The sequence below is a fragment of the Phodopus roborovskii genome, unplaced genomic scaffold, assembly GCF_943737965.1.
Source record: "Phodopus roborovskii unplaced genomic scaffold, PHOROB, whole genome shotgun sequence".
NCBI lineage: Eukaryota > Metazoa > Chordata > Mammalia > Rodentia > Cricetidae > Phodopus > Phodopus roborovskii.
The window spans coordinates 11,077,078-11,089,664 of record NW_026125295.1 but is presented as its reverse complement, the minus strand read 5'-3'; the positions used below and the strand labels follow the sequence as shown (position 1 = coordinate 11,089,664).

General features: G+C 45.4%; 1 protein-coding gene across 1 annotated transcript in view; it reads right to left on the bottom strand.

Moving 5' to 3' along the window:
* The window catches only part of Lars2 (leucyl-tRNA synthetase 2, mitochondrial), an 82,036-nt gene that overhangs the window by 26,554 nt on the left and 42,895 nt on the right, over positions 1 to 12,587 (bottom strand). Inside the window, exons 7-10 of the mRNA XM_051203011.1 lie at positions 10,344 to 10,451; positions 9,858 to 10,017; positions 6,420 to 6,524; positions 3,185 to 3,300 (exon numbers count right to left, since the gene is read on the bottom strand). Coding sequence (XP_051058968.1) covers positions 3,185 to 3,300; positions 6,420 to 6,524; positions 9,858 to 10,017; positions 10,344 to 10,451 — 489 coding nt within the window. The remainder of the gene's footprint in view (positions 1 to 3,184; positions 3,301 to 6,419; positions 6,525 to 9,857; positions 10,018 to 10,343; positions 10,452 to 12,587) is intronic.

Genomic DNA, 12,587 nt, shown 5'->3' with positions numbered 1-12,587 from the left:
AGTAAGAATTTTGAACCTAAAAGTTCAAGGTTTTTTTTTTTTGTTTCCAATAAAAATGTTTATTTATTTACTCATATAGGTGTTTTATCTTCATGTACGTCTGTGTATCACACTTGTGCCTGGTGCTTAGGGAGGTCAGGAAAGGCGTGATAGGTCCCCTGGAACTAGAGTTGCAGATGGTTGTGAGCTGCCATGTGGGTGCTGGGTATTGAACCTGGGTTCCCTGGGAGGACAGTATTCTCAACTGTTGAGCCATTTCTCCAGCTCTACCCCCACATTTTGAAGATATTAAAACATTTCCGGTGGTCTTGGGAAGCAACACTGGCAGTGGGCCCTGTGTGTGGTGGGCAGGGAGTCCTGCTTTTGCGGCCCTCGCTTTCTGCCATGCCCCGCATGTGGAGAATCACTGCCGGTGTTTAACTACCAGGGAAGAGCTGTACCATATGCATTTTAACGACTCCTTCCTTTCAGACAGAAAATAATCCAGAGAAGAAAAATTCAGTGTTGTATCATAGAGATCAGCCTGTCTATGCCTCCCGAGTGGTGGAATTAAAAGCGTGTGCCACCACCACCCGGCTTCAGCATTATATTTTAAGGCAAGTAAGATGCCACATCTGCCTCAGCTTGAATAGACAAATCATTCCCTGTGCTTAAATACTCCCATTTCATAGACAGCAGGGCTGGGCATTACTAGTTCAAAGGTAGAGTCCTCCCTCTCTTCACTGATGCTCTCCAGAGGTCAAACTAATTGGATGAAGCGAGCCCTAAGACGTGCTAACATTCAGATGTGGGCACCTGGGGATCAGTCCTGTCATGTGCCAGGCCTCAGTGTAACCTGCTCCTGTTTTCAAGGAGCTCACAGTCACAAGACATGGCATAGTAACAGAGTCAGCCATGTTCACCAAAGCAACCCCTCTCACTACAGATGTGAAGAGTTTTCTCAAAGAGTTTATTATAAAGGGGTGGTTCTGCTGTGGGGGAGACATTCCCTAGTCTGTACAACTGACACCATTTAGTTGGATACAAAGCATGACAGCCCTCTTCAAAGCTTGTCTTTTCATGTACCACTATCCTCTGCTCCAAAAGCTCATGAAGGAAAACAGCTTTGCATTACCCTTCTTCGCCCCTCATTGACAGAATTTGGCTGAGTGTTTGGCAAAGAGCTAGGCGACTCAAAGGCTACCTGTAGCTATCTGAAAGCAGACAAAGAGGATAACTAATGCTTGGAGTCCCATCCAAAAGACTCCAGAGAGAGAGCCCCGTTTTGGCCATGGATATCATTTTCTGTACTTCCCAGAGCTGGGGCTCCCTTGTAGACATCCAGGCTTGGCTCTTCCATACCTACAGTAGGCTACACAAATGAGGGCCAAGAAAAAAGGCATTACTATCTTAGGACATGGTTTATGTTTGGAGAGACAAACATGAAGTCAGGTACTGTCTCTCTTTTTAAAGGGGAAAGGCTGGTCTCTATTCTCTTGTGGATGAATGGATGGATGATGGATGGTAGATAGATAGATAGATAGATAGATAGATAGATAGATAGATAGATAGACAGACAGACAGACAAAATGATAGACAGTGTGGTAGTTTGAATGTAATTAGCCTCCATAAGCTCATACAGAATGGCACTATAGGGAGATGTGACCTTGTTGGAGTAGGTATGGTCTTGTTGGAAGAATTTTATCTCTGTGGAGGTGAGCTTTGAGGTGTCTTGCTTAAGCTTTGCTCAGTATCACAGTCAACTTCCTGTTGCCTTCTGATCAAGAGATAGCCAGCACCATATTCCCTGCCATGATGATAATGGACTGATCCTCTGAAAATGTAAGCTGATACCTCAATTAAATGTTTTCCTTTATAAAAGTTGCCATAGTCATGGTGTCTCTTCACAGCAATAAAAACCCTAAGACAAACCTGAAACACCTGAATCTTCATGAACAATAGGACCAGAACCAGAACCAGGCGGACAGCCAGTAGGTGCTTCTCCAGTGAGTCATCACTGGCCAGGTGTGAGACTGACATGCTGAGCCAGCAGATCCCAGATTAGGGCTCATGTTCAAATCTCCCGGAAATTGTAACTACTCCTGACCATTAGGTCGAAATATCTGGGTTAAGATTCAACCATCAGACTGATACTTCATTTGTTTTGTTTCTTGAGACAGGGTATCCCATAGTTCAGGCTGTTTTCAAACTCTACGTAGCTAGAATAGCCTTGAACTCCTAACCTTCCAGCCTCACCACCCAAATGTTAGGATTATAGGTATGCATCACCACACTCTCCTTCCAAGCACCAATATTTGAAAACACTTTCCTGGTGTTACCACTGTGTAGCCAAGTTTAAAAATAAATACTCTAAACCAGTGCCCTCAAGTTTTAATGTGCATACAAATCACACAGGGGTCTTGTGTGACTAGGGTAGGGCTGGGAGTCTACATTCCTAACCCTGAAGTCAGAGTCACTGATCTAGGGACCATGCTTTTAGCAGAAAGGCTCTTAGCCAGCGATTCTCAACAGTGATCCCTGGACCAGCACCAGCAACACCAGCACCATGCAAAAGTGCTGGAAACAACTCTTGGGAAGAGTTAGGATCTCTGGATATGTATTATTGCCAGTCTGTGTTTTAACTAGGCCAGTATGATGCTGATACATATGCTCAAGTTCGAGACTCACCTAAACTACTTCCCACTTTAGCCTCTCACCCCGAAACTGCCTCTTCCACCATGCTTTCTGGTTCAGTACAGCGCAGGTGGGGTTCATACCCTGCCAAATGAACTAAATCAAACAAGAGATAACCTTGAGGTATCTCTTGGAATAAGTCTGAGTGTTTTTTTCTGTTCTGTAAGTGGGTTAAACCTTAGGTGGAAACAGCAGATAACCTGGAACAAGCCGTCATCCTCCCCAGGAAGAGGAGTCAGCACCAGGCACCTCTCCAAGAAGCCAAAGATTCTTTTGTAAGGATCATTATCAAGCAAGATTCTCAATGAAGTCGTTCTAGGGTTGGACTAGATTTCAAACTAAGAAACTTCTAGGTATTAAAGAATAGTGTTTTGTTCTGAGAAACTGAGCGGGGCTCCAAGGCTTCTGGGGAGAGAGAGTGAAATGGCAGGCTGTAAGAGCATGTCTCATCACACCCATCTCTGGGTCTTGACTCACAAGTGAATTCTCAGGCACAGGCCAGGGCACCAACCTCAGCAGATCCACTCAGTCTCTCTGTGCCATCTGGTGAAGTTTCAATGACTTCAGAGTAGGGCAGGCCCAGGGCTTGGGCTATGCTGGTATCCTCTGAGCTGGTGCTGGGGATTCCTGTGCAGAGGAGGGGAAAAAAAAAAAAAAAAAAAAAAAAAAAAAAGACCAAAAACACAAAACATCATCTTAAGTGCTCCAAGCAAAGAAACAGGCAAGACCGATGCATGGTGTCAGCTCCTGGAAGAGAAGCCAGGAAGCCCCACCACCCAGGGGAATGGGACACACACAGCTTTGGGGAGCCTGATACACAAGCACACATGTTCACCATGTTGGGATTATTTCCTTTAGGTCTTTTTCTCTGGTTCTTCTTATTCTTAAAAACATAGCTGCAAGTTTAATAATCTACCACACATGCGACTGGAACTCTACATTACAGGTGTGAGGGGGTCCTCTTGAATCTCCTCGGTGACTTCCTGGGGGAAAGCTGTGCTGACCGCCAGCATTTTAACACCCTAAAAACATCCCTCAAGTCTAGGCGCTGAAGGCCGGAACTGGAGACTGTGCTGTGTCCCTGAGATCAGCAGGACATTCTGAACAGGCGTTTAATTCTTGAGGGATGAGGTGGAGCACAAGGAGGTCATTCACCCAAGGGGCGGGGTGAACAGCCTGCTTTTCTGGCTTCAGCTGTGCACAGAAGCAGTCTTTGGTGGCTGGCACTGTAGGACAGGGTTCTGAACGCGGTACTGCTGCCGGGATGGGTTGTTCTGAGCCCAGCAGCACAGGGAACATTCTACATTATCCTGGCCCCTTCCCAGACCACTTCCTCAGCAGGGACAAACAAAATATCTCCAGATTTGCCAAATGCCTCCTGGTGTTGACACCTCTCTTGTGGGAAACGCTGACGTGCGTGTGGGCACGACCCACCAGTTAAGGGTCACACAAGAAGACTAAAAGCCAGCTCTTCTGCAAAACAGATCCAGAAGAGTGGCCGAAAGTCCAGAAGGCATGTGTGGGATTAACTCTACAGTACGGTGCAAAGCTGTGTTGAGTCCAGTCGAGTTGTGAAGGGAAGCATGAAGTCAAGTGAATGAATGTCAGCAGACTGAAGGGTGAGGTAGGAGAGCAACAGCAAACAGTTCCAACCAGTGTTCACAGGCACAGGGGCAAGATGGTGGTCATTTACCAGACTTTCAATGTCCAGCTTAGGGTGGCTCAGTGACAGCCCGAAGGAGACACAGTGACCACATTTATCTAGCCACGTAAAGAGTATTCTTTAGGCAGGACAGTGATGGCAAACACCTTTAATCCCAACACTTGGGAGGCAGAGGCAGGTTCAAGGCCAGTTTAGTCTACAAAGCAAGATCCAGGACAGAGAAAACCTGTCTCAAAAAAAAAAAAAAAAAAAAAGTACTCTAAAATATGACATAGTCTAACTGTGCAGGTTGGATGGTGAAAATTCTGCTTTATTTCATAGTTGTTTCTGTCCTTAGAAGGCACGAAACAATACTTTAGACAACAGGAAAAAAAAATTCCCATGTTCACCTAAAAACATCTAGATCCTTGGAACTTTAATATTGCATCGGTGATCTAGCCAAAATCTCAAATACCCCTTGTCTGCCCCAAACAGCTATATCAAGATTTTCTTCAGTTTACTCTGGCTGGCTGTTTATAACATCCTACTAATTATAAAATGCATGGTTATAATGGTCAGACGTAACCTGAGCACTCAGTGCCAGCTTTCAGCTTTGACACCTCTTCGAAATACTTCATCAAATCTGAGCTGAGGTCATTTTAGTATGAAATGTCACCTGCTCTGCGTGTTTGCAGCAGCATGGAAAACACAATCTGTCCATCCATCGCCACAAGGGCCTGCTGTCCTGCATGGCTGTGATCCCTACCGGGAATCAGGTAAGAGGAGCACCGTTTGTCCTGAAGGCGGACTTGGGGAAGTGCTGTCTCTGGTACTTATCCTTTGTTCCCTTCCCGTGACAGGACATTAGGTGAGGATTGCCTGTGAATAAGGCTGCCAAGGACATCCAACTTTGATTCTAACTATGCCTCTGCATACTGCTTCATGACTCTTTCTCAAGTAGTTTAGATCAGCATCCTCCACAATGCCAAAACCTAGCCCACATGGATCCAATGTGCCTGGAGCTCCCATCTCTGCACATGCTGGTAATTTTGTGAATTTTATTTTGTCTGGTTTGGTCTTGTGAGGTAGCCTAGGCCGACCTTAAACTCAAGATCCTCCTGACTCAGGCTCCTCAATGCTGAGTCACTAAACCTGGCTTGGATTTTGAAATTAGATTTTTAGTCTGTGTTGTATTATCTCCCATATCATGTACCCAAGTCTTCAGAACTAACTCATGATCCAAGAGCCTAGGCTTTTTAAATACTCAATAGCAACCAGGAAGGCGTAAATTGTTTTATTTATGATTATTAGTGTGTGCATATGTATGTATGTATGCAGGCACATGTGGAGGTTTGGAAGACCTCCTAATCAGGTTCTGGTAACTATACCCAGGTTGGCAGGCTTGAGTGGCAAACACTTTTGCACACTGAGCTGTCTTACCAACCCCCAATATGCTTTCAAATATACAAGGTTTCTTGTTGTTTGCAAGCTTGCTTTTGTTTTACCGTGTTGTACAGGCTTTAAGCTTGTGTTACCAGACAGGAGAGATGGCTCAGCAGTTAAAAGAACTTGTTTTTACAAAGGACCTGTGTTCAGTTCCCAGCACCCACATGATAGCTCACAACCATTTGTAATGCCAGTTCCAGGAGATCTGTTTCCTTCTTCTGACCACCAAGGGTGTAAGGCACATACACAGTACACATACACACATGTGGACAAAATACTCATACACATAAAATACATTAAACAAGAAAAAAGCCAAAACAAAACCTTAAACTTGTGATTGTCCCACCTCATGCTCCTGAATGCTAGGAACTCAGGTGTGTACCACCATGCTCTTGACTATGTAGTCCTTAACTAAAAACAATTACATTGAAGGTAAATGACTGTGGTTGCAGTTAATGGTAGATTGCTTAAGCCCTGGATTTGATCCTCAGCTACAAAGAGAAAGAAAACAAAAAGAGGGCCATGAAGTTTCACTAAGAGGCAAAACCCATCACAGACTCAATGGTATACTCTTCTAAGTGACGGCAAGAACTGTGAGCCCTTTGCCCTTAAACCTATACAAGTTATTAGCATGCATGACGCACAGACAGCCACATACCTATTTTTGAATCTAGAGAACCTTCTAAGTCAGCCTTGGCCATGATGACGATGGGGACCTCCTGCTGGGTGAGCAGGTTCACAGCCATCACTGGTGTGAGGCAATCTGAAAACAAGAGCAGACCCATCAGCTAGACACATCCCAGGGCAGACAAGTGAGAAAAAGCAGCACCACGTCTTCCATGCTGTGTGCTAATTGCCGAGGAGCTAGGCCTTTGAAGGGTATTAGCAGATAATTTACACCAGCGGAAATGAGAAGATTAAACGACCATGGGAGAGAGTCCCGTCCATCCACACGCACAAGCAAAGAAGTAAGGAGGGTGTTCCAGAGCTCCAGATGGAAAAGCCATCTCATTACCACCTTTTACTTTTCAAAATTATCTCCAGCAGTGAGAATAAGAAAACACAAAACCTCCCTGTAGTGAAAAGAGGAGACATGAACTTCTAAAGCAAATGGATGGTAGTGTGGCTAGCAAGCAGAACACAGCAGAGCAGAAAAGCAGGAAAAGAGATTTCCAGACATCCAAAGACAGGACAGCCCCTCCCCATGTACCCTTTTCTTAGGAGATACTGGAGTATGTGTATTGCAAAATGAAGGGCTAAACAAAGAAAGACAGGTGTAGGATCCTGAGACACTATGACCAAGGCAACTTTTAGAGGAGTTTGTTTAGAAGAGTTTGGGCTAATAGTTTGAGATGATGAGTCCATGGCCGTCATGAGTGACTGAGAGCTTATGTACTGATCCACATGCACGAGGCAGAGAAAGAGAGACAGGGAGCTAACTAATAATGGCCTAAGCTTTTGAAACCTCAAAGCCCACCCCACTCCAATGAGGCCACGCCTCCTCATCCTTCCCAAACAGTTCCCCCAACTGGGGACCAAGTGTTCAAATCTTTGGGTACAGAAAATTGACTAAGATAATTCCTCAGCTTATCATGTGAAGGTGCTTTGAATTTATGGCGTCTTCAGCTCAGGGGTTATAACTTTTTAAAACTTATTACCTCATTAGTCATTAAAATTTCTTCACTTTGTGGCCTGAAATGAACTAGGAGAGGAGCAAATGTATGACTTGGATATTATAGTATTTAGCTTTTTAGTATTTACTTTTCAACCATCAACAGTTTCAAGGAATCTCAAATTACTCAAAAAGGTAAAACCTGAGTTCTTCCTTCAAATAGTTGAAATTAATTCTTTCTTCCTTTCTTTCTTTCAGCACAGAAAACAAAACAAAAAGCCCTGAGAGGTTAACCTTCATTGTCAGCTTGCCCGGATCTTAGAATCGCCATAGGTGTATATCTGTAAGGGGTTTCCGGAAAGACTTAACTGAGAGGAGGAAGACCCTCCCCGAATGTGTGTGGCACCCTTACGTGGGCTTGGTGCTGGGGCTGAATAAAAAGGAGAAAGTGAGCTAAGCAGCAGCATTCACCTCTCCCTTACTTCCCGGCGTGAGGAGACACGGTGGCCACAGCAACTCTCATAAAAGAAAGCACTTAGCTGGAGCTTGCTTACAGCCTCAGAGGGTTAGGTCATTATTATCAAGGCAGGAAGCATAACAACAGGGAGCATGGTGGCAGGCAGGCATGATGCTGGAGGAGTATCTGAAAGCTACATCTTGACCTAGACGCAGAGCAGAGGGAGAAAAGAAAGACCCCCCCCCCCGCCCCGTGACTCACTTCCTCCAGCAAGACCACCCTTCCTGACTCTTTCAAACTGTGCCATTTCCTGTGATCAAGCATTCAAATACATGAGCCTATGGGGGTGGGGGGGCATTCTTACTCAAACCACCACACTGACTGGATGCAATGCCTCATATTCCTGTTACCATGATTTCTCTACTCACAAACTTCCCATAAGTTGCTTTTGTCAGAAAAGTAATGAAACCAGAACTGGAACTGGAGGCATGGGCAAAGAGGCCTTAAAAGCACACACAGAATTCTAACTTGTATCTTTTCTTTATTTCAATATATAACAACAAACAACAACAACAACAAAAAAAAAAAAAAAAAAAACAAAACAAAACAAAAAGGTGAAGGAAGGCAAGGGATAAGACCTGCCTTGTGTTGGGTGTCTTCTGTCCTAAGCCCAGAGGGACACACAGTCTCTGACCCAGGAGTCTGGACCCACAGCAGTTCCTAGGAAGGGCGGGTGACTAGAGTTGTCATCCTCACTGCACTCAGGAAAACCACCGAAGCAGAAGTAAATTGTCAGGACACTGTCTCTCCAGTTTATACCATCCAAGACAGTTTGAGGGCCCGATAACTCAGGTGCAAGCCACAGGTTAAAGTTCACAGTGTAAGAAGAAGCACAGGATGAGATTTTTGCAGAGACATTTAGTCCAGAGACCTACTTCTAATCAACAAGGGAGTCCTTTTACCCACTACACTCTATGCCCCTCAACCCTTCCCTGGCCGGCTACAGTTTGTATTTAATCAAAGATGTGTGGTCTCCCCTTTGCCAAGGAAAAGGCCAGGAGTCCCAGTGACAGCGACCACTCAGGGAAACCCAGGACAGCCAACTGAATGTTACCAATGTTTATCCTCATGATTTTTAGTACATTTATTTACTTATGGGGGGGTGAAGACTGGGAGTGTGTGCTACAAACGTGTGTGTGTGTGTGTGTGTGTGTGTGTGTGTGTGTGTGTGTGTATGTGGGGTTATCAAAGGATCTACAGGTGTCTGCTCTGTCCTTCCACCGTGTGGGTCATAAGTGTTATGGTAAAAGCTTTACCCCAGCCCCTGGCATCCATATACTCAAAGAGTCTGGGATGTCATGATGGAGGTTCCACCCAAGCCACCCCCCACCCAGAGATACTCAAGACCACTCCCACAGGGTATTTTAACTGTCCCCCAGAGAACAGACTCCTGGTTTACTGGCCTCTCTTTCCCGTCTTGTCTGGGGTGCTGGAAGGCCACCTGGGAGGGGTGTGTCCATTAAATGTGGGCTTTTTCTAATTCGGTTTGATTTGGTCTGATCTGGATTGCTGTATTGGTGGAGAGGCTTACTGGGGTGTAGAAACTTTTCAATAACTGAACCAAGGTCTTCAGGCTTGATGACAATAGGCACCTTTATCCACTGAGCCATCTTTCCAGCCCTTGTTTTAGTGCAGTTTTATTCACCGGAGGAACTAAACATTTGGGAGATGATTCTCTCCTATCAGAAGAAAGCTTTAAACTAAAACTGAATCAAAAGATAAAGAACCAAGCTTCTGGGAAAGCTATGGATGCAGAAAGGCTGGGACTCAGAGAGACTCAGGACAGGCGACGTAAGGTGGCCAGAGCTGTTTTATCCTCAGGTTTTGAGATAAGGTAAAAATCACAGCCGAGCTGAAGAAGAGAAGGAGAAATGGCAAACACGCGGGAAGTGTACGGCTCTTGTGGGCTGCTGCTATCCAGCTGAAGGAGGTAACTCCAGAAGCCTGTGGTTCACCATGTCACTCACCTCTGCCAGGGACTAGTGCCTTCTGCAAGGGTTCCTTCAGAGAACTGCAGCCATGTAGAAGCCTGTGGTTAGGAGAAATGGCCACATGGGAAATGCCGTAAATGGCCTCAGGGGTGGCTGTGTACGCCGTCAGTTTCTCTCCTGTGTCTTGTCCATCAATCTGGCAGGATGAAACGTGACATTACGTTTTCAGTCCTCCTTCTGAGCTATACGGCTTCCCATTCCATCCCTTCCCTCATTTCCAAACGGGCATGGCAACTTCTGGCCACAGGACCAGGAATGTGTATAAGAAGGGGACGGTTTGGTCAGCCCCCACTCTGCACTCAGCACCAGGCATCCAAGATGAAGGGAGAGAAAGCTTGCTCAGAAAGACACCTTCCTGGTTCTCTTTTTCGCAGGGTAGTGTTGTGGTCAGGTGCAGAGCAGCTGTGCATTCAAAGAGCTCCAAAATGCAAGAGCGACCTATGGGTATGAATGCTGGGTTACCTTTAATGTGAAGTCCAGGTGGCAGCCTACACAATCCCCAATCCAGTGGGCCTGCATGCCCTTTATTCCGTACCACTCTGGAAGGTCTGCCAATGCATCCTGCATGGCCTGGGGGGAAAAGAACAGAAAAGTAGCAGTGCAAAGCGCATGTGAGAACAAGTGGTATGGAACTTGAGGTAGGAAGGGTGGGCACATGCAAGAAAGTTCTGGACATTAGATTCCCTCATTCAAATGCCTCAGCAGAGGTAGCAAAAGACAGCAGAGGCGCTCAATTCACAACTCATCTAAGCAAGATCGACCTGACCTACCTCTGTTCAAGGTTTCATGGAAGAAAGCTAACGGGGGGGGGGGGGGGGGGGGGGGGCTGGAGAGATGGCTCAGAGGTTAAGAGTACTGGCTACTCTTTCCAGAGGTCCTGAGCTCAATTCCCAGCAACCACATGGTGGCTCACACCTTTCTGTAATGCGATCTGGGGCCCTCTTCTGGTGTGCAGAAATACATGCAGGCAGAACACTGTACACATAATAAATAAGCAAATCTTTAAAAAAGAAAGAATTAAGAGAAAGAAGGAAGAGAGGGAGAAAGAGGAGGAAGGAAGGAAGGAAGGAAGGAAGGAAGGAAGGAAGGAAGGAAGCTACCTCATACCATTGCTGAATGTGTTTATAGCGTTCTCTCCTCCAGTCTGGAAGTCAAAAGACATTCACAACTAGCAATGAGCTCAGTCTTTCCCTACCACAGAATATTCCAGTTGACTGGCGACAATTCCCACAGAATTTTGTGTCACCCTTCCCAGCATTGCTGGGCTATACCAACAGAACCCTGTCTTGTGATTATTCCCTCCCCTCCTCCCCCTCCTCCCCCTCCTCTCCTTCTTCCCCCTCCTCTCCCTACTTCTTCTAGTTCTTTTTGTCTGTTTGTCTGTTTGCTTTGATACAGGTTCTTAGCCCAAACTGACTTTGAATTCCCAATCCTCCTGCTTCCTCCAAGTGTTGAGGTGACATGTTAGCAGCCAGTGGTTTTGTTTGGTTTTTCTTCCCATAGTGCATGTCAAGGGTTAGGAAAACTCCTGGTGGAGGTGCTTAGCCTTAAAATATTCAGATGGAAACGAGGCCCAAACACTCAAATAGGAAGAAATGTGAATGTTTTCGCATGCTAATTCTGGAAAGATGCTGGCCTAAAATCTAAGCAAATCTATGAATATTTTTACAAAGTAAAATAATTTTTTTTTTTAAATTGAGCAAATGAAACCAATATCTTGGAGCACCAAATAAGCTCTTTTCAATTCCCTGTATAATAAACTCATTTAGGGCTGGAGAGATGGCTCAGCGGTTAAGAGCTCCGACTGCTCTTCCAGAGGACCTGAGTTCATTTCTCAGCACCCACATGGTGGCTCACAACCATCTATAATGGGCTCTGATACCCTCTTCTGGCATAAAATCATAATACAGATAGTGTACTCATACATAAAATGAATAAATCTTAAAATAAAAAACAAAAAAATAGACAAATAAAAAATTAAACACATTTATTCAAGGCCAACTTTGGATTAGCAGATCTTGAGGGAATGCCTCGCCCAACAACACAGCATATGCTAGAGCAGCAACACCCACTCAGCGTTCCTGTCCACTCTCTTTTTGTGAGGGTGGTCCTGGTCTCATCTCACACCTCTACCCTTGGCAAGCAGTTCCTCTTCCCACCAGGTAAACCACAGGTGTAGAAACTCAGTTGGCTCACAGAATAAAAAATCTGGGGAAACTCCAGGTTTCTAGACTTTTTTTTTTTTTTAAGGGGTATGAAATCCGGAGGAGTCAGGCTTGGTGGAACATACTTACAATCCTAGCACTTGGAAGGCTGAGACAAGATGCTCTAGAGTTCAAGGCCAGCAAAGAGACCCTGTGCCCACGTGCACGTGCGTGCCCACGTGCACGTGCGCGCGCACGCACACGCACACACGCAAGCGCATGCACACAATGTCCACAAAAGAAAAAAAAAAACAAATGAAACAAAACAAACAAACAAACGAAAATAGCTCTCACCTCCCAAGGGAGAAGAGATGGTTTATTCTGGAGTCAGAGAGGAGTGACTGTGGCCCAAGAACACAGATTTAGGATACACCAGACTCCATGTGCCAATGTGTTAAAACTTTGATGAAGTTTTTAGAGTAAGAGAACAAAGAAAGCCAAAAATCAAGGCATTGGTGGGAGCAGAAGGTGGGCAGCTACAGCAAAGTGAGGAAACCTCTAC